The sequence below is a fragment of the Tachyglossus aculeatus genome, chromosome 14 (assembly GCF_015852505.1).
Source record: "Tachyglossus aculeatus isolate mTacAcu1 chromosome 14, mTacAcu1.pri, whole genome shotgun sequence".
NCBI classification, from domain to species: Eukaryota; Metazoa; Chordata; class Mammalia; order Monotremata; family Tachyglossidae; genus Tachyglossus; species Tachyglossus aculeatus.
The window spans coordinates 6,825,045-6,850,973 of record NC_052079.1 but is presented as its reverse complement, the minus strand read 5'-3'; the positions used below and the strand labels follow the sequence as shown (position 1 = coordinate 6,850,973).

General features: G+C 46.4%; 2 protein-coding genes and 1 non-coding gene across 3 annotated transcripts in view; 2 read left to right on the top strand and 1 right to left on the bottom strand.

The window, feature by feature from the left end:
- Positions 1–11,822, top strand: part of PRPF39 (pre-mRNA processing factor 39) — a 30,030-nt gene extending 18,208 nt beyond the window's left edge. Inside the window, exons 7-14 of the mRNA XM_038756162.1 lie at positions 672–779; positions 2,467–2,631; positions 2,942–3,068; positions 3,360–3,628; positions 4,906–5,090; positions 9,566–9,640; positions 9,785–9,905; positions 11,151–11,822. Of these exons, the coding sequence (XP_038612090.1) occupies positions 672–779; positions 2,467–2,631; positions 2,942–3,068; positions 3,360–3,628; positions 4,906–5,090; positions 9,566–9,640; positions 9,785–9,905; positions 11,151–11,207 (1,107 nt within the window). The 3' untranslated portion in view covers positions 11,208–11,822. The remainder of the gene's footprint in view (positions 1–671; positions 780–2,466; positions 2,632–2,941; positions 3,069–3,359; positions 3,629–4,905; positions 5,091–9,565; positions 9,641–9,784; positions 9,906–11,150) is intronic.
- On the top strand, positions 3,689–3,776 carry LOC119937401. The gene has a single exon (XR_005454072.1). It is a non-coding gene; the product is annotated as a small nucleolar RNA SNORD127 (small nucleolar RNA).
- A 113-nt stretch (positions 11,823–11,935) lies between the features above and the next one.
- On the bottom strand, positions 11,936–25,355 carry FKBP3 (FKBP prolyl isomerase 3). The gene is made up of 7 exons (XM_038756163.1): positions 25,197–25,355; positions 16,660–16,761; positions 16,162–16,266; positions 15,679–15,814; positions 14,967–15,034; positions 13,168–13,265; positions 11,936–12,190 (listed from the first exon to the last, which is right to left on the bottom strand). The coding sequence occupies exons 1-7, from the start codon at positions 25,308–25,310 to the stop codon at positions 12,136–12,138; spliced, it is 678 nt and encodes a 225-aa protein (XP_038612091.1). The 5' UTR covers positions 25,311–25,355; the 3' UTR covers positions 11,936–12,135.
- Between the last annotated feature and the right edge of the window lie 574 nt (positions 25,356–25,929).

Here is a 25,929-nt window from a genome sequence, read left to right as displayed (position 1 = left end):
CTAATTTTTGCTCTAGTGCTTGGTAAACGCTCGAGGCTACCACGGATTCCTTTGCCAGTGGACTCACGCTTTTTAATCAGTCATATCTGAGCACTTACTGTGTGCAGAGCACTGTTCTAAGTGCTTGAGAGAGGACAGGAGACACATTCCCCTTCCACAAATGAGCTTAGAATCTAGAGTCTGGAGCGTTTTTAAACAGTAAAACACTAGTTCTCATGGCATTTAAGGGAGCTACCCAAAGGCAGCCCAGCTCACATATGAGAAGAATAGTTTGAGGAACTCTTTGCACTAGAAGTGATCTTTGAAAAACCACCCTCACAATCTGGAAAATTTGATGTGTGAAGGGGTCAAGTGCACTTTTTCTTGACTAGTTAATTACATGCCATTCTCTCATCAGTAAAAACAATATGAAGGAAAATCCTGTAATTCATTTGTTATTTATTACTTGCTTTTTCGTTATAAGAATTTCTGCAAGGACTGTCTGGGGATATCATATCTACCCCAGTGCGTAGCACCGTTCTTCGCACATTGTTAGTGGGCTTAAATGCTGTGATTATTCGCTAGAACAAGTAGGGGGTCGATCATGGTTCCTAGCTCAGAGCTTCCTGACGCTTAAGTTAAATGAAATTTGGGAGTGTACAGCTAATTTCTTCGCTTTTTCCCTTTCCAAGCTAATCACTGAAATAGAAAACATGAGGCACAGACTCATTGAGATTCATCAAGAAATATTTAACCACAATGAGCATGAGGTTAGCAAAAGGTGGACATTTGAAGAAGGAGTAAGTATGTTTAAAATATTCCTTAAGTAAAGGTGCTCAGTTCTGCAGGGTAGCCCTGTTTCAACATTGTGTGGCCAAACAGTTCGATTTGCGTTTCAGTTCTTCCTTATTTTTAGTTTACCTAGAATTTTTTTTTTTATCATCTTGGGAATGCTTAAAATATATCCGTTTGGCCTCTGATTCAGTTCTCTTAAGTACTGAAACATTGTGAAGCTCCTGGAGCAGAATTTTGCAACAAAGCCATATTTCATTTTGATTCAGACTTTATTTAACTGTTCTATCTGACTCCCATCACTGAGTTGAATTTTCGTAACACTGACTCGGTGTTTCAGTGTTTAGGCATTTAAATTGCTTACAGTTATTTGGTTCTGTAATAGGTTGTGGTTCTCTCTGTCTCCCTCGTATTCCATCATTAAAAGTAATTAGAATGGGGCGGACGAGTAACGTCATCCTGCTCTGCTGTGGTATAGAGAACACAGGCGTTGGGTGATGTAGTGTGCAAGGGCCATTTCCGATGAAAGGAGAGAGGGGGTAATGGCCAATCCTATGTCTTCCCATAGCTATTGCAGCAGCCTTATTCTCTGGGAAGAGCGGACCTGGTGGGTCTCCTTCTCTCCCCACCCCTTTCCCTCTCTGACTGCAGCATAAGTACCGTGTTCCCAGGGAAAGGTAGCCTGATGGCCAACTGTACTCTTCTTCCAAGTGAGATCTGGCCAGGTGTGCCCAAGAGTCTTTCCCTTTCACCCCCCACACTCTCACTCACTCACTCTGTCAGTTTTGGTGTCATTTGGATGGACGTCATCTCGAAGTTGGCTAACTTTCTAAAAAAATGAAGCCAATTATTGTAGCATATAGTGGGTGGACTTTTGAAGAGTAGAAAAATGCATCATATGTGGAGGGTATTTGGTTTTATTACTTTAAAATGGGTTAATTTCAGGCTTTGTTTATGCTTTCATTTTTCTGGTTAACATAGAAGCCATCTATATTTTTCTCCTACTCAAGCTCCCCTCTGGACTGTGAACTTGTTATGGGCAGGGAGCGTGACTGCCAACTCTGTCGTATTCTCCCAGGTGCTTAGTTACAGTACTCTACACATAGTAAACTCTCAGTAAATACCATTGATTGATTCTACTCCTTCATGGTGTTTTAAAATGACATAATTTCCTAAACTGCCAGTGGCTTACAGAGCAGTATAAAAAGAAACATCCGTGTTTAGCTTAGGTTAGCGGATTCCAGGGTTGGTCTAAAAGCTTAACACGCAAATCTTTCTTCTTATTATTATTATGTCTTGTTTTGGACTCTCTTCTGGACAGAAAAGAACTGATCGTGGGTTCTGATCACCCAAGTTTGGAGGTGTTTTTCCAGGATTGAAAGAAGGGAAGCTTCAGAGGGGAAAAATAAAGAATTCAGATATAAATGATGAAGTCCTGTAGGTCATCAATTTTATTGATGACAGTGGAGATAGACTATTTTTAATAGCATGCGGTAAAATCTTGTGGAAAACAACTGTTTTTCATTCAAATAGACTTAGTCCTGGTTTTGGAAAAAAAAATTTTTTGAAGGGTAGAAATCAGGCTATCACCTAATCACCTACAGCCATAAAAAAAATTCGTATCCATCGTATTGATTTTCCGGAACCGTGTTTGTATTTGTGAATTATCATCGCCGTGTTATGCATCTATTCCAGATAAAAAGACCATACTTCCATGTAAAGCCATTAGAGAAGGCCCAGCTAAAAAACTGGAAAGAGTACCTAGAATTTGAAATTGAAAATGGAACTCACGAACGTGTAGTGGTTCTCTTTGAAAGATGTGTCATTTCATGTGCCCTCTATGAGGACTTCTGGATTAAGGTAAGAAAATGACCTCCGACTGAGTTTTTGCAGATTGCAAACATTGATCTAGTGACTAACCTTTTGTACTACTGTGAACGTTGTTCATATAACTATATCTGTTGCATTAGGAGATGGTCTGCTTGCAACCAGATTTGACTGCTGCATATGCCAACCTCGTTGCCTCTCTTCGTCCTTCCTTACAGAAACTAGTCTAGTGGTTCAATAAAGGTGCTGAATGGGTTTAAAAATAGAATTTTATCGTTCTGTAGTGTATTCATTGGCTGGCTCCACCTTAACTCATTCAATGTGCACTCTCTTCTGTATGTAGTATGCCAAGTACATGGAGAACCACAGCAACGAAGGGGTGAGGCATGTCTACAGCAGGGCTTGTACGATACATCTTCCAAAGAAACCCATGGTTCACATGCTGTGGGCTGCATTTGAAGAACAACAGGGTAAGGGCCGGGCACACGCTGAAATGCTTCTTTCTCTTACCACTCTGTCCTTGTTCTTCCGCGTGCTCCCACTGTCTGTATATCATTTTTTGTCTGTCGGTCAACCCCCTCAGTTCCTTGCTTTCGGTGGTACTGTCTTGCGTGCTTAGCACAGTGCCTAGCGCTCTTTAGGCAGTCACATACCATCATTTGGTTGTCTGTTTTTGAACTGTGCCGCATCGGACCATTTTTTGAGGGGAGGGATGCACCGACTCCCCTAAAAGGTGCTAAATATCAGCCTGATCCTCGCAGGGAATATTAACGAAGCCAGGAGGATCCTGAAGGCATTCGAGGAGTGCGTCTTGGGGCTGGCGATGGTACGTCTGAGAAGAGTCAGTTTAGAACGGCGACACGGAAACATGGAAGAAGCTGAGTGCCTGCTTCAGGACGCCATGAGGAATACCAAGTCCAGTAATGAGTCTTCATTTTATGCCATCAAACTGGCTCGTCACCTTTTCAAAATACAGAAGAACCTTCCCAAAGCGAGAAAGGTGCTCTGGGAAGCCATCGAGCGAGATAAAGTAGGTGCTTATGTCTCCCGGGGCCTTTTAACATCTCCTAATCAAGCGTGTTCTCTACGTGGGCAACCGTGATGACAGGTTCGGTCTGTATGTGTAATGGGTTTCATTACTACATGAAGACACCAGTCCCTCTAAGCTGATGTTGCCATTCTTGCTTTTAAAAACGTATTGCAGAAGACAGGAAGCAGGTTGGCCTTGTGGGAAGAGCACGGGCTTGGGTGTCAGAGGACCTGAGTTCTTATCATTGCTCTGCCACTTGTCGGCTGTGTGGCCTTGGGCGAGTCGCTTAACTCCTCTGTGCCTCAGTTGCCTCATTTATAAAATGGGGATTCAGGCCTCCTCCTTCTGACTGAGCCTGAGAAGCAGCGTGGCGTAGCGGATAGAGCCCGGGCCTGGGCCGGGTTCTCCTCCTGGCTCCACCACTTGTCTGCTGTGTGACCTTGGGTAAGTCACTTCACTTCTCTGGGCCTCGGTTACCTCCTCTGTAAAGTGGACCTTGAGACTGTGCGCACCACATGGTACAGGGACTGAGTCCAACTGGATTTGTGTGTATCCACCCCATCGATCAGTACAGTCAGCGCTTAACACACACCATTCTTATTATTGTCCTTAAGCTATGTGAGCCCACTGTGGGACAGGGGTTCTGTCCAACCTCCATACCTGGAATCTACCCCAGCGCTTAGTACAGTGTTTGGCACGTAGTAAGCGCTTCACAAATACCGCAATTATTAAAGAATGAATTATTAAATGTATTAAATGATTACCACAGTTATTAAGGAATGAATCTTCCTATCTTGTGTCTCCGTTGGTATTTGAGACCATGGTAGAGCCCAAGTAATTGGCATTAACAAGTCGAACTCTCCCTGTTGGTTGGAGAGAATCAGCGGGGCCGGTAGATTTATCTCCCTGGATCTGTGCTGAAATCCTCCATGAGAGTAGCATTAACAATAATAATAATAATAATAATAATAATAATAATAATGATGATGATGGTATTTGTTAAGTGCTTACTATGTGCAAAGCAATGTTCTAAGCTCTGGGGAGGATACAAGGTAATCAGGTTGTCCCACGGGGGGCTCACAGTCCTCATTTCCATTTTACAGATGAGGGAACTGAGGCCCAGAGAAGTGAAGTGACTTGCCCAAAGTCACACAGCTGACAATTGGCGGAGTAGGGATTTGAACCCAGCTTTCATTTGCAGTTATCATTACTGTTCTGATTTGTTTTAAATAGAAAAGTAAAATTATTGTGGATTCCCCCTATTGTCGTTTGCACAGGAGAACCCAAAGTTATACCTCAACATTCTTGAAATGGAATATAGCGGTGACCTCAAACAAAATGAAGAAAGCATCCTCACCTGTTTTGACAAAGCTTTGCATGGCTCTTTGCCTATGAAGATGAGGATTACATTTTCTCAGCGAAAAGTGGAGTTTCTTGAGGACTTTGGATCTGATGTGAACAAGTAAGGCCTTAACTCTAAAAGGTCAAGGAGAGGAAGCACTTGAGATCTTGGGTTTGAGATGTAGATAGTGTTAGGGCTTTTTCTGTTTTGTCTCGGTTTTTGTTTCCCTTTGATAGGATGAGGGCGGGGGGAGAGGGGCCAGGCTTTTTATACCGCATAGTTGGAGGGCACATTTTCCTGAAGCCAGTGGGTTTCAACCGCTTGTATTTTGGAAAGCCAACAGCTGTCGGACAGGATAGGCTGTTCCCGCGTGCTTCGTCTCACAGACGCCAAGGGGATCGATGTACTATTAAGCTTTAAAGCTAAGCGTGCCATGCCAAATCGCTGTCCTGTGAGCCGTGGAAGGGTGAATGTTGGACCGAGGTCACGCTACCAGCGCGCCTTTAATGCGTTCTTTGGCCAGTCAGAGATCAGGCAGCAGGCTGGATGGACCTGTAATTAATGGCTTAATCGTTGAAGCGGGAGAGTGAACAGTTCGGCGTCTAAGCTCCTTGTGTATGTTGCTGAACTCTCCCGATCGCTTAGTGCAGTGCATCGTTCCCAGTGGGCTCTGAATAGGTGTCGTCACTCCTACCCAGGAGATCATTAAGTCTGGGGTTTCCCTCCGTCTTGTCCTCGGGAGAATGGCTGTCTTGCCTGACGCTGTGACGGTCCATGAATGCCATCGGTGAAGAGCTAGAACAGATATAACAACGTTCACCGTGGCAGACTCAGCAGTATCCTGTTGGGTCTTTCCCTGCTCCTCTTCCTGTCCTTCCCCACTCCTAACCCAGGCATCCCTCTGGCGCTGCTCTAGGGGGTGGGGTGTGCAAACCTGCACTCTTTTACTGGGGTTGCCGTCCCTCCCGAGAATGGAGTTGGATTGAGAACTGACCTCGGCGAGGCTTTCTTTCACAGTTATCCTAATCCTGTCAAGGTTTTCTTTTCATTGCCATACTGGCTCCAGAGGGGCGAGTAGACTGCCGTATCGGCAGCCTGTGCTAAGCTCGTCGCCGAGGGGATGGCAACCGCATTGGGGGATTCCCTTCCTCTGCGCCCCTCACTTAGGCGCCGGGGGGCCAGTTTCTCGGGAACGTTCTCCAGAATCCGTTTTAAACAGAGAAACTGCATAAGGCCCTGCTTGTCGCTGTCATCAATTCCCACCGTTTCTTCCCCGGAGCTACCGGAGGGAGGACGACCCTTGCTCACCAAATGGGGGTCTGCACCACTCGCTACTGCCCGCTTTCCGTCTCCTCTGCCGTTGCCAGCCCTGCCCTGCCCAGGCCCGGGAGAGCGGTGGTGGGCGGCTGGAAATGGTGGGCATCAGGGCCCGGAGCCGCCGTATTGTAGCTGCACTTTGGAAATCCCTGGGCCTGTTCTAAACCCTTGTTAAAAGACTTCCCTTATAACAAGAAGTCTTTCTGCTCGCCAGAACAATCCATGGTTCAGTCTCGTTATTTAGTTTAGTTAAAAAAAAAAATTACCAGATATTTTTTGTCCAGGTTAAAAGCATTGTGATTTTCCTCCTCCCTCCCTCCTGTCCCTCTCTATTCTTCTTGTCTCCCTTAGTCATTTGCGTCTTCCTCTACGGTTCTGTTGATCTGCTTTCCTTTTTCCTTCCCGTATTTATCAGCCTCTCCTTTGCGTACTTCATTCCCCGCCGTCCTTTGCCTTTTGACTGTTTCTGTCTTGCTAGCGGTTTGTTCCTCTCCGACTGACTCCGTCTTTTGTTTTCATCTCGTAACTGCGTTGCAGTCTCTTACGCTTTCCTTTCCATCCTTGGCCTCCCTCCTGTGCCCTGCTCTTCGTTAAACCCTTTTATCGGTCTCCTCTCCACCTTTTCCCGCTCAGCCACACTGCCTCCCTACGTGCAGTGCTCGTGTTGGCGGCCTTGAAATGATATCATCCACAACCGTAGAAAATAGGGGTTTCGCAGCTAGTGTGTTCTGGTGGCCAGAATGGTGTGCAGAAGATAAGAGTGTAGATATTCAAAACTGTGGTTGGAGAGGAAAAAAAATATTTTTATTTATTTCTAACATTTAATGAGTGTCTGCTTTGTGCATAGCATTTCTGTAGGTCCCTGGTAATATTCCAGAGAAGATACTAAATTGAAGATTGTCCCTGCTCCCAAGGAATTTATAATCTGGCAGGGGAAGAAGAGACAAACAGAAACAACTTAAGTATTATGGAGAACCGGTGTCTTCTGCCAGTTTCTCCCCTCCCCCATCCCCACTGTAATAGTAGAAACAGCTCCGCTCCACCTGTCTTCTGCTCCAGCTGGGGAAGGGGAGGGATCCTGGATGCCAGGGATGTGAGAGCTACTCTGGGGGCAGGGCTGGAGCTAAGGATTTTTTTTTCCCAGCTTGCGGAACTTTAGGTTTTGGTAAGGAAAGGGCCGGGGGCGTGAACCTGCAGCTCATTCTTGACCGACTCCATTAAAGCAGAAGTCGCTCCTACCTTTCTTTGCCACATTCAGGCCAGATGTGGATGGAAGGTAAGAGAAAAGCCGATACCTAGCGGCTGAGAGGGAGAGGAGGGTCTCAGCCTTTCTCCGCAGGTTGGGATGGAGTAAAAGCTCAAATACGATTGACTGGCCACAGAGGGCTTGGAAGACGCGGTCGGCGCCTTGAATTAGGATCTTTTGCATTGGCCCTGACCCCCTTGGGAAACTGGCTCAGTTGTTCTTTCCCTTGTCCACTGTGACAGCATGTTCTGATTTGTACGTGTTCACGTTAACACCGTCAGATGCGTGGTAAGTTTTTAAAAATCCAGTGCCCGCGGGCGCCCTTCTGCCCCGGTCTGTGAATTTCTAGAAACAGAAATCACTTACGGAGGACCAGGTCACGGCTATATACGGAGAGAGTCACGATCTACTCTTGTAGATTAAAAAAGAAAAATTCAGTGACATGCTCTTACTCTGTCTTCAGGCAGAGTTGAGGTATTTAGGTTCCGGGTGGACTCAGGCATTTACTCTCACTGAGGAAAGTGGTTTCATTGGGTTCATCCAGCCACTAAAAAAGAACTTGCACCTTCCTTACTCATTGGTGCTGTTGTGACTAAGATTACAATTTTTGAGTGCTTTGGATTCTTGGAGAGGTAGCCTGCACACAGTAAGCACTCAGTAAATGTAGTTGAATGCATGAAAAGGTGGTGGTATTAATTGCCATACACGTTACGTCGCCCCAGTGAACTAAAACGATGGGACGTGCGTACAACCAACTTCCAAGTCCCGTCGTTGCTAGCGAAACCTTCTTTTTCACTCATTCATAAGTTATAAAGAAGACTTCATTGATGTAAGTGAACTTCTGTTCAACACAACTCAGTGCATTTCTCTCGTTTTGTCTACATAGTTCATCAGTGGGTTTGGGTTGAGAATTGATTCCCTCCATGACAGTACGAAATGTAATCAGTGTACTAAGTACAGTCCAACCTGATTATCTTCTGTCTTACCACAGTGCCAGGGCTTGGCACATATGAAGTACTTAACAAATAGCATCATAATCATTTAAAAAAATAATAGTTTTGAGTAGTACATGATAGGTACAAAGGTAAATAATTCCCCGCTGTTATTAAAATGGTTGTTTTTTAAAAGTCCAGCCTCTCAACCAAGCTAGTGTGCATAGATTGCTCTAGGGCATGGTAAAAAAAAAAAATCCATAAACTATACACCTTGATAACACTGAGGGTATGAAATCCGTGATTCTTTTTTAACTGCTACTTTCTGCCTTTCTCACTCAAGTAGGGTGAACATAGGAAGCCTTGCCCGTGGATTCCAGACCTATTTGCTCCCTAGACTGAACCGTTATTACATAGTGACTTGATCAGATATTTTTCCAACCCGGAGACCTTTCCAACAGGCGCCTCGGTAATACTTATGAATGATGAAACAGCAGTACTGGGACATACTGTATGAAGTATGTCCTAGGAATGATGAGGGTTTCTGCTCCAGAACTTGAAGGAAAAAAAAATCGGCTTAATGCTACCAGGTAGATTTAGGAATTTCATAGTTAAACTTGATAATTCCCTTTGAGCGGATGGCTCTTGGGGGCAAATCTTATTTCAGTTGCCCTCAGATATGCAGGCTGGGGTGGGACTCTTTGAAAACGATAAACATATTCCCAGCTACTGGCAATCTCCTTGTCAGGTGCTGAATTTAAACGGGGCGGGGGGTAGCGGGAAACTGAAGTGCCATGTTTTCATTTTAAATAAGAATGAAAATGGGCAGAGGCTTGTGGGAGAGATGCACAGACAGCAGTGTGGAGACAGTGGATGGTTTTGAAGAGTTCACAGGTTGGAGATCCAATTATAGGGGTTTCTTAAGGCCCACTCAGGAAGGGGTTCTAGTTGGAGATCTGTGATGAAGGAGACTGGCAGATCAGCCCAATGTAAAAGGAACAAAGCCTGGCAGTGACCACCATTTGTGGCACCTCTGCAGGAGCGGCTTTAGTCCCAGTATTCATTATGCCAGCCTAACATGAGCATTTTATCTTTCTCAGACTCTTGGATGCTTATGATGAACACCAAGCACTACTAAAAGAACAAGATTCTCTAAAAAGGAAGGCCGAAAATGGGTATGTTTATAAACCAAACCCCCGCTTCATAATAATGCTAACCAATTAGGTCTGAGTTTCATCGTGAAGGACACTGAGCTTCCTGGATGATGAAAATCTCGGAAAATCCCTAGAAACCTGAAAGCTTGCTACTTCATTTTGCAGATCAGAGGAACCAGATGAGAAGAAAGTACATACGGAGGATGCGACTTTGGCATCTACACAGTTGATTGATGGAGATATGCAGGCAAATCAAGCTGCATATAATTATAGTGCCTGGTATCAGGTGGGTGCAGATCTCCAGTTTCCAGGATCCTTTCTTGGAAACGATGGGGAAGTATTCATTCAGTCGGATTTATTGAGCAGTTACTGTATGCACAGCACTGTACCAAGTGCTCAGGAGATGACAATTCCACAATAAACAGACACAGTCCGTGCCCACAAACTTACAGTTTAGAAGAGGGGAGACAGTAATGTGGCTTACTGGAAAAAGCACAGGCCTGGAGGTCAGAGGACCTGGGACCTGTTTTCCAGTTGCCGCTCTGCCAGTTGCCAACTGTGCGACCTTGGGCAAGTCACTTTGTGCCTGTTTCCTCAACTGTAAAATGGCTTTGGTTTTTTTTATAGCATTTATTAAGTGCTTACTATGTGCAAAGCACTGTTCTAAGCACTGGGGAGGTTACAAGGTGATCAGGTTGTCCCACGGGGGGCTCACAATCTTAATCCCCATTTTACAGATGAGGTAACTGAGGCACAGAGAAGTTAAGTGGCTTGCCCAAAGTCACGCAGCTGACAAGTGGGGGAGCGGAGATTTGAACCCATGACCTCTGACTCCAAAGCCCGGGCTCTTTCCACTGAGCCACACTGGGCCTTGTCACCTTCCTGCTTGGACTATAAGCCCCATGTGGGGTAGGGTCTGTCTGACCTGATTAATTTGTTTACAGCCCAGCACTTAAATACTTTGCAAATATAGTGTGTGTGTGTGTGTGTGTGTGTGTGTATACATATATATGTGTGTGCATATATATGTTTGTATATGTATATGTGTATATATATATATGTAATAACAATGATGGTATTTGTTAAGTGCTTACTATGTGCAAAGCACTGTTCTAAGCACTTGGGGGGGATACAAGGTGATCAGTTTGTCCCATGGGGGGCTCACAGTCTTAATCCCCATTTTACAGATGAGGTAACTGAGGCTCAGAGAAGTTAAGTGACTTGCCCAAAGTCACAAAACAGACATGTGGTGGAGCCCGGGATTCGAACCCATGACCTGACTCCAAAGCCCGTGCTCTTTCCACTGAGCCACGCTGCTTCTCCTTATATATAAAAGTAATGAACTGAGAATGGGAAAGGTCCAATGTGAAGTACGGCTGCCTTGTGCCTGCTTTATTTTTAACACAATTGGCCTCCAATGTGGTGGGTTTTTTTGCTATCCCAAGTTGACGCATTGGCGTCAAGGCTATTTCAGGTAAAAATGCACGTTAGTAAAAGTTTCTGGATCTAACTCCTTTTTTTATTCTTCCAGTACAACTACCAGAATCCCTGGAATTATGGACAGTATTACCCACCTCCCCCGACCTGATGGAAAGAATTATTGCCTAGTGGAGCTTCTGAGAGTGATTTTTTTTTTTTTTTTATTAAGCGAGGGAGGTAAACAAACCTTAACTTGACAAAATTTGCTAACTGGTCTTCCCTGTTCATGTGACAGTTTGTTTAGTAAGAGGGAGTCATAATTTGTTAATAGCCTACCACTTGTAAAATTTACTTTCTATTGGAGAACTATTTTTGGTTTTTGCATTGTGGTCAGATATTTCAACAGGTATTTAAAAGCATCTTAAGTTCAATAGATTATGGGAAGGAGTGGCCTGAAATTAATGTTTATATAGCAAGGCATTGCTATTGTGCAGAGGTTGGGGTGCTCCAGCCAGCCTGTCTCTGAAAAGCTACGTGCCTGGGCCCCGGTGTTTAAGTTGTCCTTGTGAATTTTGAATCTCCTTGCAAAATTTGAAACTTGAAGCCTTAGAGGCATATTTATGAGAATGCAGTTTGCATCCCTTTAAAAAAAAAAATCATATGGAAAAAATGGTGTTTCAGGAGGACTTTTCTATTTAGAATGTTCATATGTGTGAGCAAGCTTTCATTTTGATCAAACTGATCATCTTCATTTTCGTAATAAAACAAAGGAACTGTCCAGTAACTTTATGAACTGACTTCTTTAAACCACCTAAGGGCAGGGCACACCTCTACCCCTCGCAGATTAATCGGTCCCAGCACTACACTTCCACGGATCAAACGGTCCATCAATACAGCGACAGTCTTATAACTGCAATTTATTGAATAACTTATTCCTAAAACAATCACAAAAGATATATCCGTTACTGTTGGTTAGTGAGGGTTCCTCAAAACAAAAATGAAAAACAAAACTAATACACAGGCTCTAGTCTTGCGTAGGCCATTCCTGAAGTCTTCAGAGTGAAGTACTCAGAGCAGCAAAGACCGTAATTCGCATTTCAATCGATGTCCACTAATTCCACATCAAAAATCAGTTTTGCATTCGGTGGAATTCTGGGTGTAGAGTCAAGGTAGACCTTCAAAATTGTAAGCACTGATAGTCAATAGCATTATCTACTTGAAGTCACTGGGAAATGAGGCAGAGGGGCCAGTGAATGTAATTTCATATAACACCATTAGGCCAAGAAACTTGAGCTAACACTCCTGTTGACGGCATCTATGTGATTCTGTTGCAGAGAGAGATTTCCCCCCCTCGTTACAGCCAACAAACCACCTCAAGTCTCCAACTATGCACCACTTGGAGCCTCCAACGGTGGCTGAGTTTCCCTTTACGTGAGGATCTCGATTTAGATCCTCATCTCTCTTTTCCTCACCAATCCCAGCAAGGATGATGATAATAATGGCATTTGTTAAGCGCTTAATAATAATAATAATAATAATAATGGCATTTGTTAAGCGCTTACTATGCGCAAAGCACTGTTCTAAGCGCTGGGGGGGGATACAAGGTGATTAAGTTGTCCCACATGGGGCTCACAGTCTTAATCCCCATTTTACAGATAAGGTAACTGAGGCTCAGAGAAGTTAAGTGACTTGCCCAGGGTCACGCAACAGACATGTGGTGGAGCCGGGATTCGAACCCATGACCTCTGACTCCAAAGCCCGTGCTCTTTCCACTGAGCCACGTTGCTTCTCTATGATAACTATGTGCCAAGCACTCTTCTAAGCACTGGGGTTGATACACTTTAACGAGGCTCAGAGGGGCCGCGTCCACACTTGAGGACCACTGCTTTCAGAATCCGGTTTTAAACAAGCCCTAATAGTAACTCTCAAGAAATAGTTTCAAGACCAGAGTCGTTCTTAAGCTTGAATTTTTGGCTTTTGCCTCAACTGGCTTATTCAGATCAAACCCCCGGGACCTTAAGGTGTACGTACAGGTATGTGTGAAAATAAGCCCTTCCCAAAACTTCAATCTCTCCCGCTTCCCCACCCAGAGTAGCTTACTTTGCACATTTCTGAAGGAAAAAGGATACTTTGCATCAGGCTGCCCTTTCTTGCCATAAGCCCACTCCGGCTCAATTTCCAGGTGCGCCTTTTCTCCTTTACTCATCGTCAAAAGAGCTTCATCCCACTGGAAGTCAAAAAATAAAGAAAGACGGCAGTCTGGGTTAACTTCTTACACTGAAGATGTGATGGAAAAATGAGGACTCTATTTTTGATGTTGAAATTCTTCAGAACCTAGAATTTTACTGCATGCTATAACTGCAGAGGTATCTCTAAGCATATTTCTATACTCCCCCCTTTTTTTTTAGTTGTCGCTATTCTTCACAAGACTCACTTCGCAGATCTGTTAGCTACTAATGTTTGTTTGGACCAAGAGATAGCTTACAGATATACAGGTTGTGCTTAATGTTGCACTTGAGATGTAAGGAGCTGTTGGGGCTAACCTCTGCTTGTCCTTTAGTTGACAATGAGTTTATTTTTGGATTGAAACTGGCAGTTACCCAAAAAGGGCTGTGCTTTTGGTCTTTCAAAGAGACTATTAATTCTGCTATTACTTTTGACTGGAAAAAGAGGATTTACTAGGCCTTGTATGAAGGGTAGGAATTTTTTAGGCTCCATAAACATCATTCAGGGATGTACTGAGGTAAAAGTAGGGTTTTAGCTTTGACTCCCGCTATGCAGGGCAAGTGTAATGTTACTCGTAGCTTATGAAAGTGGCCAAGAAAAACCTGACCGCAGCCAGCTGTTGGCACGCACAGCAATGTGAAGGCAAGCTTATTTAATTTAGAGGTTGGGGTTCCTGTCAAGAAATCTTTACGATCCAAATTGGGCTTTCTGATCTCCGAGCTCTGTGGATGTCTCCCCAGTAAAGACAAAGCAGTCCACAGGTGCCAGCTACCCAAGGCCACACCAGATTATCTCCAGGAGGGAGGGGGGAAAAAAAACTCCCACCTAATAAGCTCTTCGCAACGCCTTTACGAGCGGCCAAACCTTCCACACTGTAATCTGCCCAAATACAGTATATCGATCTGGGAATGGTGGAGATTAGGATAAAAGTGAGAAATGTTAAGAACCACTAAATGACCTTTTTTTTTTCTTTATTGAACAGGGTGGTTCTTAACACCCTGCAGTTCCATCAGAAAACGTGGGCCAGTGTTGCATACGCTTAGCTGACACTTCAAGCACCTGGCAGCTCCACCAGTCGTATCCCTCTCCATCTGCACTGCTGTGTTGAGGGTGGGGACCCCGGGACCAGGGGCGGTAGTTCACGTTTTAACTGTTAGGCTGCTCATAGGGGGAGAGGACGGCAGGCAGGGGGTTTGAGGAATGCCGAGAACGCAGCAGGAAGGCAGGCAGACGGGAAGCACGGCCTCCGCTGATGCCACAACTCCTAGGTCCGGGCCCTCAGTGTTGCCACTTCCTTCGGGACAGCGGCGTGCAGCAACGGTGGCGGCGGTCCTGGGTACGGGCCCAGTCCACCTACGTGCCTCCCCTTGGGAGGCCAAGTCAGATTGAGGCGGTGCTGCAAGTCTTGGCAAATGGGAGGCCGGGGCCGGCTAGCTAATCCCCGGTCAGCGGCACCTCGTGTCTTCCGCCCACTTTTCCCAGTCGCCGCGTGGAGCCCTTTCAGGACCCTAAGCCAGCTTCCTCCCTTTCCAGCTTGGAGAAGCCTTCGGTGCTGCTCTCCCGTGATAACCCTGGCAATACACCAGTTGCACAATGGAGATAGTTTTTCCTAGAAGAGAGTGATCACCCTGCTTCACCACTTCAGAATTCGTGACAGTGTCAGAAGGCCCAAGACTTTCTTACGTAAGTCAAGTGTACTTACCCCTCGGATGACTTTCCCCACTCCAACTTTAAAACTTAAAGGTTTGGCGCTTTTCTTCTTCTTGGAACCTGAAAGACAGCGTTGTAAAATTACAGGTGAAAACAGTAAAAGTAAAAGGCTCCACTGACGATACACAATGCCACAGGGTACTTCGCTAATCCCAGCCCTGCCAGTTGCGAGCCCTTGGGCATGTCCCTAACTTCTCTGTGCCTCCGTTTCCTCATCTGTAAAGTGGGGGTTCAGTACCTGTTCTCTCTCCGGCATAGACTGGGAACCCCACGTGAGACAGGGACTGTTTCCAACGTGTATTCTACCCCAGAGCTTGGAACAATGCTTGGCATGTAGTAAGGGCTTAATAAATACCATTAAGAACCCCACCCCCACCCCGCAAAACCCACCCTTGAAACTTGGACCCAGGTTCTGGAAGGGGACTCATCCTCTGGAAGCATAAACCTTACACCAACAGAGCGGCCCTCTGCCTAAAGGGCGAAGAGGAGGGATCTGGACGGGACACGGGAAAGGTGGCAACGAGGGTGATGATGAAAGGAACCAAGGAATGCATGCCTGAAGCCACCACAGGAGGCTGGGCCGTGTGTAGGAAGTACAGGTCTGTGCTGAACAGAATGGCAAATGTTTTCCCCTCCCGCTCCACACCCCCCCAAAACCACACACATCTTTCATTCAATCATAACATGCTTGCAGAGGCTCTTACTAGTTTGAATATTTGTATCGAAAACAGTCCCATCCTGTAGTGTTCCAGTATACCAGCAATGAACGACATCTCCTTTTTTGGGGAAGTTGGTTTTGTCTCCCTTTTTGAGGATCGATTTTGTATATTTTGGCGGACCCTAAAGAAAGGGCAGAAACACAGACCTTGTATCACCTTTTTTCCTTTACACCACCGACTTAATCCACGCAGTCATTAAGACACCCTTCACAAAGGAACACCCGTCATTCAAAACACAATAGGGAGGCTTCCCTTGATTTGACCTCCATATGCAGGACCGTTTAACTTCCCTCAAATGGAAAAAAAAAATAAATTCCAAACCCATATTTCTCAAACCAAGACAACAAAAGGGGAAGCTTGTTCTAGTACAGCAATGACTTTTCAGGACCGCTGGAAGTTGTTTATTTTGGCCCTTACAAACATATATACTACACTAAAGTCAAGATTTCCCAATGCCACTCTACACACCTCATCTTGAGTCTCCTCAGGCTTGACTTTAGATTTCTCGTCATCAAGCTTCACATTCTTCACCTGTTCTGACACTTTTCCCACACTCTCGGATCCTTTGAAACGCTGTAAGAAAAACGATCCGCAGGTTCACCATGGCCAACAGTTCTCATTAGAAAACCCAAAATCCAGATTTTTCGGTCCCACCATGTTTGAGAGAACCAATCTTTATAACAGTTAAACTTCACACAAACAGGAAGAAAGTAACCTACGAAAGAAACTACTATAAAAGGGAAGAAAAATTTCAATACCACAAATAAATCTTTCAGAGCAAAGCCTGGAGCGTTAGCTCCTTAAATTTCCACCCACTATACTTAAATATATAATAAGCACTCAAGTTATTTGATAGTGATGATAAAAATTTTTACTTAGAATCTCCAAGGACAAACATTCCGTTTGTGTACTTCATTTGAAAATCAAGATCCTCCCATCATTTGGATTTAAAATAGTGATGCTTACCTTACTCTCAAAAAGGTGGTTATAGGCTGTTACTAAGTGATCCTTGTTAGCTGTCTTGGCCACGTTTTTTATGTTTCCTAGTAATTTATGTTCGGCAAGGAACTGTAAACACAAAGCATAGTTTTAGTGTGTGCCAGAGGCACTAGAGATGTAATGCCACCAGCACATTGGAAATTCAATTCGCAGATCATACAGTATTATCATTAAGTGTAGAAACGTTGCTAAAAGGCAAAAGTGACAAGCTGACAAAGACCGGAAATTCAATTTTTTTTTGCTCCACTCATTTGAAGAAATATATCTGCCTTCTGTTTCGGCAGCTTTTTCCTAAACTTCCAGGTCTTTATTATACTACTCCTGTCTTTAATTTTTCCCGAATTTCTCCCTAAACAACGGCGTCAGTTGTTACCCACATAATGAATCCCGCTCCCTTTTCTCTGCCCAAGAATTCTGACCGCTCGTAAAATTCACTCCCTTTTTGCCCTTGACCTCGTGTTCTCTGTGCCTTGTAAACACCAGACCGTAAACTCGTTGTGGGGAGGGAACGTGCGTGTTTATTGTATTGTTCTCTCCCAAGCGCTTAGTACAGTGCGCTGCACAAAGTAAGCACTCGATAAATATGACCGAATGAATGGGACACCAGGCTCCGCTTTGGAAAAATTCCTTCCAACAACTTCCCAGTTATTTCAACTCCCCTAACTCCACCGAGCCCCGTCTTAGCTTACTCCATGGGGCAACACAATAACGCTAGGTACTGCAACCTGAGTATTTTTTAGTGAGGACTTCTGCACGGAGGGAAACCTCCCCTCTCCACGCCCCCGACTGCACACAAGTTACAGCAGAATCAGATTTCCAGACGGATACAGTATTTTCCGAATTTGGCCTTACATGAACAAATCTGAAATCCCCCCCTATATATTATCTAGAAGAAGAGGAGATCATCAGTTCTACCGCGGTAAGTGTTCTCGTTACACACGTTGGCTAGAACGCATCTGAAGAAATAGGGAACCACCTCCCCACAAATGCACTTCTGTCCGGCTGCGCCACGCGATGCCCAGGAAAAAAAAATGGTTGTGCACGTGTGTGCGGTGTCTCCAAGGCACAAATACAGCCATGCCAGTTTGGGGGCTCAAAACCAACAGTTAGGACCTTCAGAGAAATAGCAAAGAAAGGAAAGAGGAGGCTTCCGAGGGAGAGGGGAAAGGGTGGCGGTCTGCCTTTACAAGATCCCTCTTTCTCCCTTTAATCTTGTCCCACGTTGTCCTTTTCAATCAGTGGGGCTCATTCCGACAGTTCCAGTGTAACCGCGAGAGTCGTGTTTCCTGAAGGCCCTCACGTCACCGGAGACTCCCGTGATGGCAGACTGTAAATTAGCATTTAAGCTCGGTGTGAGCGGGGAACGTGTCTGCCGACTCTGGTGTACTGAATTCTCCCGAGCCCTTAGTACAGTGCTCGGCACCTAGAAAGCACTCGATAAATCCCATCGATGACAACCGATGACTACCCCCCAATAGCGTGTCCTGACTGTCAGAAGAATATCCCCTAATTCCCCAAAGGCGCTCTGGCCAAAACACATAGCGATAACACGTGTTATGTAAGAACTGACTCTGTATCAGAAAGCGAGGGCCGAATCGGGCAGAGTTTATTTAGATTTAAAATCATTTATTTGCATCAAGAAGCCTATTTTAATGCCCACCTCCACCGCTGACTGTAAATTCCTTGTAAGTAGGGATTTATTTGCCTCGAAAAGTCTATTTTAACGTCCGTCTCCCCGATCGACTTGTACGCTCCTTATGGGCAGGGGTCGCGTCTACCAACTCCGTTGGTACTCTGGCACTTGATAAATATTAGTGACGGACCGTGAAATGGTAGTTCTTTGCCATTTTTCAGCAGCAGCCAAGGCCGACAGATCATCATCGATCGTATTTATTGAGCGCTTACTGTGTGCAGAGCACTGTACTAAGCGCTCAGTAAACAGATCCAAGAAGGGGCGGTCCCTGGGCCTGGCTCATTAGGAAGGGACTGCAGGACCGAGCTTTATCCGCCGGTCTCCATTTGAGAAGAATAAAGGCGCGAGGCGTTAAAAGCGCTTGTTCCAGTGCTCTGCACAAAGTAAGCGCCGTGAGCCCATTGTTGGGTAGGGACCATCTCTCTATGTTGCCGACTTGTAATAAGAATAATAATAATAATGATGGCATTTATTAAGCGCTTACAATGTGCAAAGCACTGTTCTAAGCTCTGGGGAGGTTACAAGGTGATCAGGCTGTCCCACGGGGGGCTCACAGTCTTCATCCCCATTTTCCAGATGAGGTCGCTGAGGCCCAGAGAAGTGAAGTGACTTGCCCCCAGTCCCCCAGCTGACAACTGGCGGAGCCGGAATTTGAACCCATGACCTGTGACTCCAAAGCCCGGGCTCTTTCCACTGAACCTTGCTGTTTTTCTAAGCGCTTAGTCCAGTGCTCTGCACACAGTCAGCGCTCAATGGAAACGACTGAATGGACGAAAAACACTAACGCGTGGTACGTACTGAACATTAACCGTGCCCCGCGCACAGGAGGAAGCCGGGGATTGTAGAAGAGCCCAGCTTTAGGTGGGCGCTTTGGCCCCCTCCCCACAGCACCTGTATATATGTCTGTGCAGATTTATTACTCTATTTTACTTGGACATATTTGCTATTTGCTATTCTATTCCTTTTATTTTGTTAATATGTTTTGTTTTGTTGTCTGTCTCCCCCTTCTAGACTGTGAGCCCGCTGTTGGGTAGGGACCGTCTCTCTATGTTGCCAACTTGGACTTCCCAAGCGCTTAGTCCAGTGCTCTGCACACAGTAAGCGCTCAATAAATACGATTGAATGAACAGGGCGTTATGCGGGCCAGCGGCACGGTTTCACCCAACGGCAGTTGGTGAGCGCCGCGCTGAGCCCTCCCGGACGACATCTAGCCTGTGAGTCCGTTGTGGGGTAGGGACTGTCTCTACATGTTGGCGACTTGTAATAATAATAATGATGGCATTTATTAAGCGCTTACTATGTGCCAGGCACTGTTCTAAGCGCTGGGGAGGTTACAAGGTGATCAGGTTGTCGCACGGGGGGCTCACCGTCTTAATCCCCATTTTATAGATGAGGTAACAGAGACACAGAGAATAATAATAATGGTGTTTGTTAAGCGCTTACTATGTGCCAAGCACTGTTCTAAGCGCTGGGGAGGTTACAAGGTGATCAGGTTGTCGCACGGGGGGCTCACCGTCTTAATCCCCATTTTATAGATGAGGTAACTGAGACACAGAGAATAATAATAATAATAATAATGGCGTTTGTTAAGCGCTTACTATGTGCCAAGCACTGTTCTACGCACTGGGGAGGTTACAAGGTGATCAGGTTGTTGCACGGGGGGGTCTCACAGTCTTAATCCCCATTTTATAGATGAGGTAACTGAGACACAGAGAATAATAATAATGGCATTCATTAAGCGCTTACTATGTGCCAAGCACTGTTCTAAGCGCTGGGGAGGTTACAAGGTGATCAGGTTGTTGCACGGGGGGCTCACAGTCTTAATCCCCATTTTATAGATGAGGTAACAGAGACACAGAGAATAATAATAATAATAATAATAATGACATTTATTAAGCGCTATGTGCAAAGCACTGTTCTAAGCGCTGGTGAGGTTACAAGGTGATCAGGTTGTCGCACGGAGGGCTCACCGTCAATCCCCATTTTCCAGATGAGGGAACTGAGGCCCAGAGAAGTGAAGTGACTCGGCCCAAAGTCACCCAGCTGACAATTGGCGGAGCCAGGATTTGAACCCATGACCTCTGACTCCCAAGCCCAGGCTCTTTCCACTGAGCCACGCTGCTTATAATAACGGTATTTGTTAAGCACTTGCTATGTGCAAAGCACTGTTCTAAGCGCTGGGGGTGGGGGGTTACAAGGTGATCAGGCTGTCCCTCGGGGGGCTCACAGCCTCAATCCCCATTTTCCAGATGAGGTCACTGAGGAACAGAGAAGTGAAGTGGCTCGCCCAAAGCCACCCAGCTAATTGGCGGGGCCGGGATTTGAACCCGTGACCTCTGACTCCCAAGCCCGGGCCCTTTCCACTGAGCCACGCGGCTTCTCTAAGAATGCGTTCCAAGCGCTTAGTGCAGTGCTCTGTACACAGTAGGCGCTCAGTACATCCGACTCAATGAGTGAAAGAATGAATGGCTTCGGGGTCCGCTGAGAGGGCGCCTACGGCACAGCGGGCTCGGCGGCTGGGGCACCACGGCCTCACCGCAAGCATTCATTCAATCGTATCGATTGAGCGCTTACTGTGTGCACAGCACTACACTAAGCGCTTCACACACACACACACACACACACACACACACACACACACACACAGCTTTCCTTCATTCAGTCCTATTGATTGAATACGAAGGAGGCCTTCCCAAACTGAGCCCCTTCCTCCATCCCCCCCCACCATCTTACCTCCTTCCCTTCCCCACAGCACCTGTATAGATGTATATATGCCTGTACATATTTATTACTCTATTTATTTATTTATTTTACTTGTACATATCTATTCTATTTATTTTATTTTGTTAGTATGTTTGGTTTCCTCCATCCCCTCACCCCGTCTTACCTCCTTCCCTTCCCCACAGCATCTGTATAGATGTATATATGCCTGTACATATTTATTACTCTATTTATTTATTTATTTTACTTGTACATATCTATTCTATTTATTTTATTTTGTTAGTATGTTTGGTTTCCTCCATCCCCTCACCCCGTCTTACCTCCTTCCCTTCCCCACAGCATCTGTATAGATGTATATATGCCTGTACATATTTATTACTCTATTTAGTTATTTATTTATTTTACTTGTACATATCTATTCTATTTATTTTATTTTGTTAGTATGTTTGGTTTCCTCCATCCCCCCCACCCCGTCTTACCCCCTTCCCTTCCCCACAGCACCTGTATAGATGTATATATGCCTGTACATATTTATTACTCTATTTTACTTGTACATATCTATTCTATTTATTTTATTTTGTTAGTATGTTTGGTTTCCTCCATCCCCCCACCCAGTCTTACCTCCTTCCCTTCCCCACAGCACCTGTATAGATGTATATATGCCTGTACATATTCATTACTCTAGTTATTTATTTATTTTACTTGTACATATCTATTCTATTTATTTTATTTTGTTAGTATGTTTGGTTTCCTCCATCCCCCCCCACCCCGTCTTACCTCCTTCCCTTCCCCACAGCACCTGTATAGATGTATATATGCCTGTACGTATTTATCACTCTATTTATTTATTTATTTTACTTGTACCTATCTATTCTATTTATTTTACTTTGTTAGTATGTTTGGTTTTGTTCTCCGTCTCCCCCTTTTAGACTGTGAGCCCCCTGTTGGGTAGGGACTGTCTCTATATGGTGCCAACCTGTACTTCCCAAGCGCTCAGTACAGTGCTCTGCACACAGTAAGCGCTCAATAAATACAATTGATTGATTGATAAAATGGGGATGAGGGCTGGGAGCCCCATGCGGGACAACGTGATCACCTTGTAACCCCCCAGCGCTTAGAATAGTGCTTTGCACGTAGTAAGCGCTTAACAAATGTGATTATTATTATTATTATTATTACAAGTCGGCAACATATAGAGACGGCCCCTACCCCACTCCTGCCCAGCATGGGGCCCCGCTGTAAAATGGGGATGAAGACTGGGAGCCCCCCGAGGGACAACCTGATCACCTCGTATCCCCCCCAGCGCTTAGAACGGTGCTTTGCACATAGTAAGCGCTTAACAAATGCCATCATCATCATTATTAATATTAATAGAGACGGTCCCTACCCCACAGTGGGCTCCCGCCCAGCCTGGGGCCCCCGCTATAAAATGGGGATGATGACTGTGAGCCCCCCGTGGGTCAACCTGATCAACTTGTATCTCCCCCAGCGCTTAGAACGATGCTTTGCGCACAGTAAGCACTTAACAAATAACATTATTATTATTATTACTATTATTATTATTACTAGACGGCCCCTACCCCACAGCAGGCTCCTGCCCGGCCTGGGACCCCCGCTGTAAAATGAGGGTGAAGACTGTGAGCCCCCCGTGGGACAAACTGATCACCTCGTATCCCCCCCAGGGCTTAGAATGGTGCTTTGCATATAGTAAGTGCTTAACTAATGCCATCATTATTATTATTATTTTATTATTATTATTATTATTATTATTATAAGACGGCCCCTACCCCACAATGGGCTCCTGCCCGGCCTGGGCCCCCCGCTGTAAAATGAGGGTGAAGACTGTGAGCCCCCCGTGGGACAAACTGATCACCTCGTATCCCCCCCGGCGCTTAGAACGGTGCTTCGCACATAGTAAGCGCTTAACCAATGCCATCATTATTATTACTATTATTATTATTATTAGAAGACGGTCCCTACCCCACGGCGGGCTCCTGCCCAGCCTGGGGCCTCCGCTATCAAATGGGGGTGAAGACTGTGAGCCCCCCGAGGGACAAACTGATCACCTCGTACGCCCCCCCCCCCCAGCGCTTAGAACAGTGCTTTGCACATAGTAAGCGCTTAACCAATGCCATCACTATTATTATTATTATTATTATTAGGAGACGGTCCCTACCCGTCGGCGGGCTCCTGCCCAGTCCATCCCCGCTGTATAATGCGGGTGATGAGTGTGAGCCCCCCGTGGGACAAACTGATCACCTCGTATCCCCCCCAGCGCTTAGAAAGGCGCTTTGCACATAGTAAGTGTTTAACCAATGCCATCATCAACATCATTATTATTATTATTATTATTATTATTAGAAGACGGTCCCTACCCGACGGCGGGCTCCTGCCCAGCCTGGGGCCCCGCTGTAAAATGGGGATGGTGACTGTAAGCCCCACGCGGGACACCCTGATCACCTCGTATCCGGCCCCCCAGCGCTTAGAACAGTGCTTTACACATAATAAGCGCTTAACCAATGCCATCACTATTATTATTATTAGTAGTAGTAGTATTATAAGAAGACGGTCCTTACCCCACGGCGGGCTCCTGCCCAGCCTGAGGCCCCGCTGTAAAATGGGGATAGTGACTGTAAGCCCCACGCGGGGCAACCTGATCATCTCGTATCCCCCCAGCGCTTAGAACAGTGCTTTACACATAGTAAGTGTTTAACCACTGCCATCATCATCATCATTATTATTATTGTTAGAAGAAGACGGTCCCTACCCGACGGCGGGCTCCTGCCCAGCCTGGAGCCCCGCTGTCAAATGGGGATGGTGACTGTAAGCCCCACGCGGGACACCCTGATCACCTCGTATCCCCCCCCAGCGCTTAGAACAGCGCTTTGCACATAGTAAGCGCTTAATCAATGCCATCATTAGTATTAGGATCATTAGAAGACGGTCCCTACCCGACGGCGGGCTCCTGCCCAGCCTGGGGCCCCCCGCTGTCAAATGGGGAGAGTGATGACTGTAAGCCCCCCGAGGGACAACCTGATCACCTCGTTTCCCCCCACGAGCGCTCAGAACGGTCCCAGACTGAGGAGGCCTTCCCACACTGAGCCCCTTCCTTCCTCTCCCCCTCGTCCCCCTCTCCATCCCCCACCTTTTACCTCCTTCCCTTCCCCACAGCACCTGTATATATGTATCTACGTTTGTACATAATTTTTACTCTATTTATATATTTATTTATTTTACTTGCACATATCTATTCTATTTATTTTATTTTGTTAGTATGTTTGGCTTTGTTCTCCGTCTCCCCCTTTTAGACTGTGAGCCCACTGTTGGGTGGGGACCGTCTCTAGATGTTGCCAATCTGGACTTCCCAAGCGCTTAGTCCAGGGCTCTGCACACAGTAAGCGCTCAATAAATACGATTGATGATAATAATAATAATAATGATGGCATTTGTTAAGCGCTTACTATGTGCAGAGCACTGTTCTAAGCGCTGGGGGGATACAAGGTGATCGAGTTGTCCCACGTGGGGCTCACAAGTCTTCATCCCCATTTTACAGATGAGGGAACTGAGGCTCAGAGAAGTGAAGTGACTTGCCCAAGATCACACAGCAGACATGTGGCGGAGCCGGGATTCGAACCCATGACCTCTGACTCCAAAGCCCGGGCTCTTTCCAATGAGCCACGCTGCTTCTCCTGATGATGACGCTTTGCACATAGTTAGCGCTTAACCAATGCTATTATTATCACTATTATTAATTATTATTATTAGAAGTCGGTGCCTACCCGACGGCGGGCTCCTGCCCAGCCTGGGGCCCCGCTGTCAAATGGGGATGGTGACGACTGTCAGCCCCACGCGGGCCAGCCTGATCACCTCGTATCCCCCCACGAGCGCTAAGAACGGCGCTTTGCACATACAGTAAGCGCTTAACGAGTGCCGTCGCCATCATCATTATTATTATAATAATTATTAGAGTTATTAGAATAATGATGATGATGATTATTAGCCCACGGCGCGCATGCGCCCTCCCTCCCTCCCTCCCTCCCTCCCTCCCTCCCTCCCTCCCTCCCTCCGTTCAGTCCGTCCCGGCGGGTACCGAGTCGGAGCCGTGGTCCTGCAGGAACTTGATGATGTCCTTCTTGGGCAGACCGTCGCTGCGCAACTGCTCCGCGCTCCACGCCCGCGCTGGAACCGCCGCCGCCGCCGCCATGGTCCTCCTCCTTCTTCTCCTCCTCCTCGTCCGCTTTCCGCCGCCTCCTGAGCCCGCCCGGCCACCGTCCTCCGCAGCCGCGCATGCGCGCCCGCGCGCCGGCCCGCCGACGTTGAGGGGGCGGGGCCTGCATCGGCGGCGTCGCGCCCCATTGGACGGCCGGCCGGTGACGTCAGCGGCGCCGCCGTGCGGGACGAGCCCGACCATTCGCTCACTCAGGCAATCAATCACTATCGTCTTTACTGAGCGCCTACTGGGGGCATGGAGCTGTACTAAGCGCTGGGGATGTCCAAGTTGGCAACATAGAGAGACGGGCCCTACCCAACAGTGGGCTCACAGTCTTCATCCCCATTTTACAGAGGAGGGAACTGAGGCCCAGAGAAGTGAAGTGCCAGCATGGCTCAGTGGAAATCAATCAATCAGTCGTATTTACTGAGCGCCTACTGGGGGCAGGGCGCTGGACTAAGCGCTGGGGAAGTCCAAGTTGGCAACATAGAGAGCTCACAGTCTTCATCCCCATTTTACAGAGGAGGGAACTGAGGCCCAGAGAAGTGAAGTGCCAGCATGGCTCAGTGGAAATCAATCAATCAGTCGTATTTACTGAGCGCCTACTGGGGGC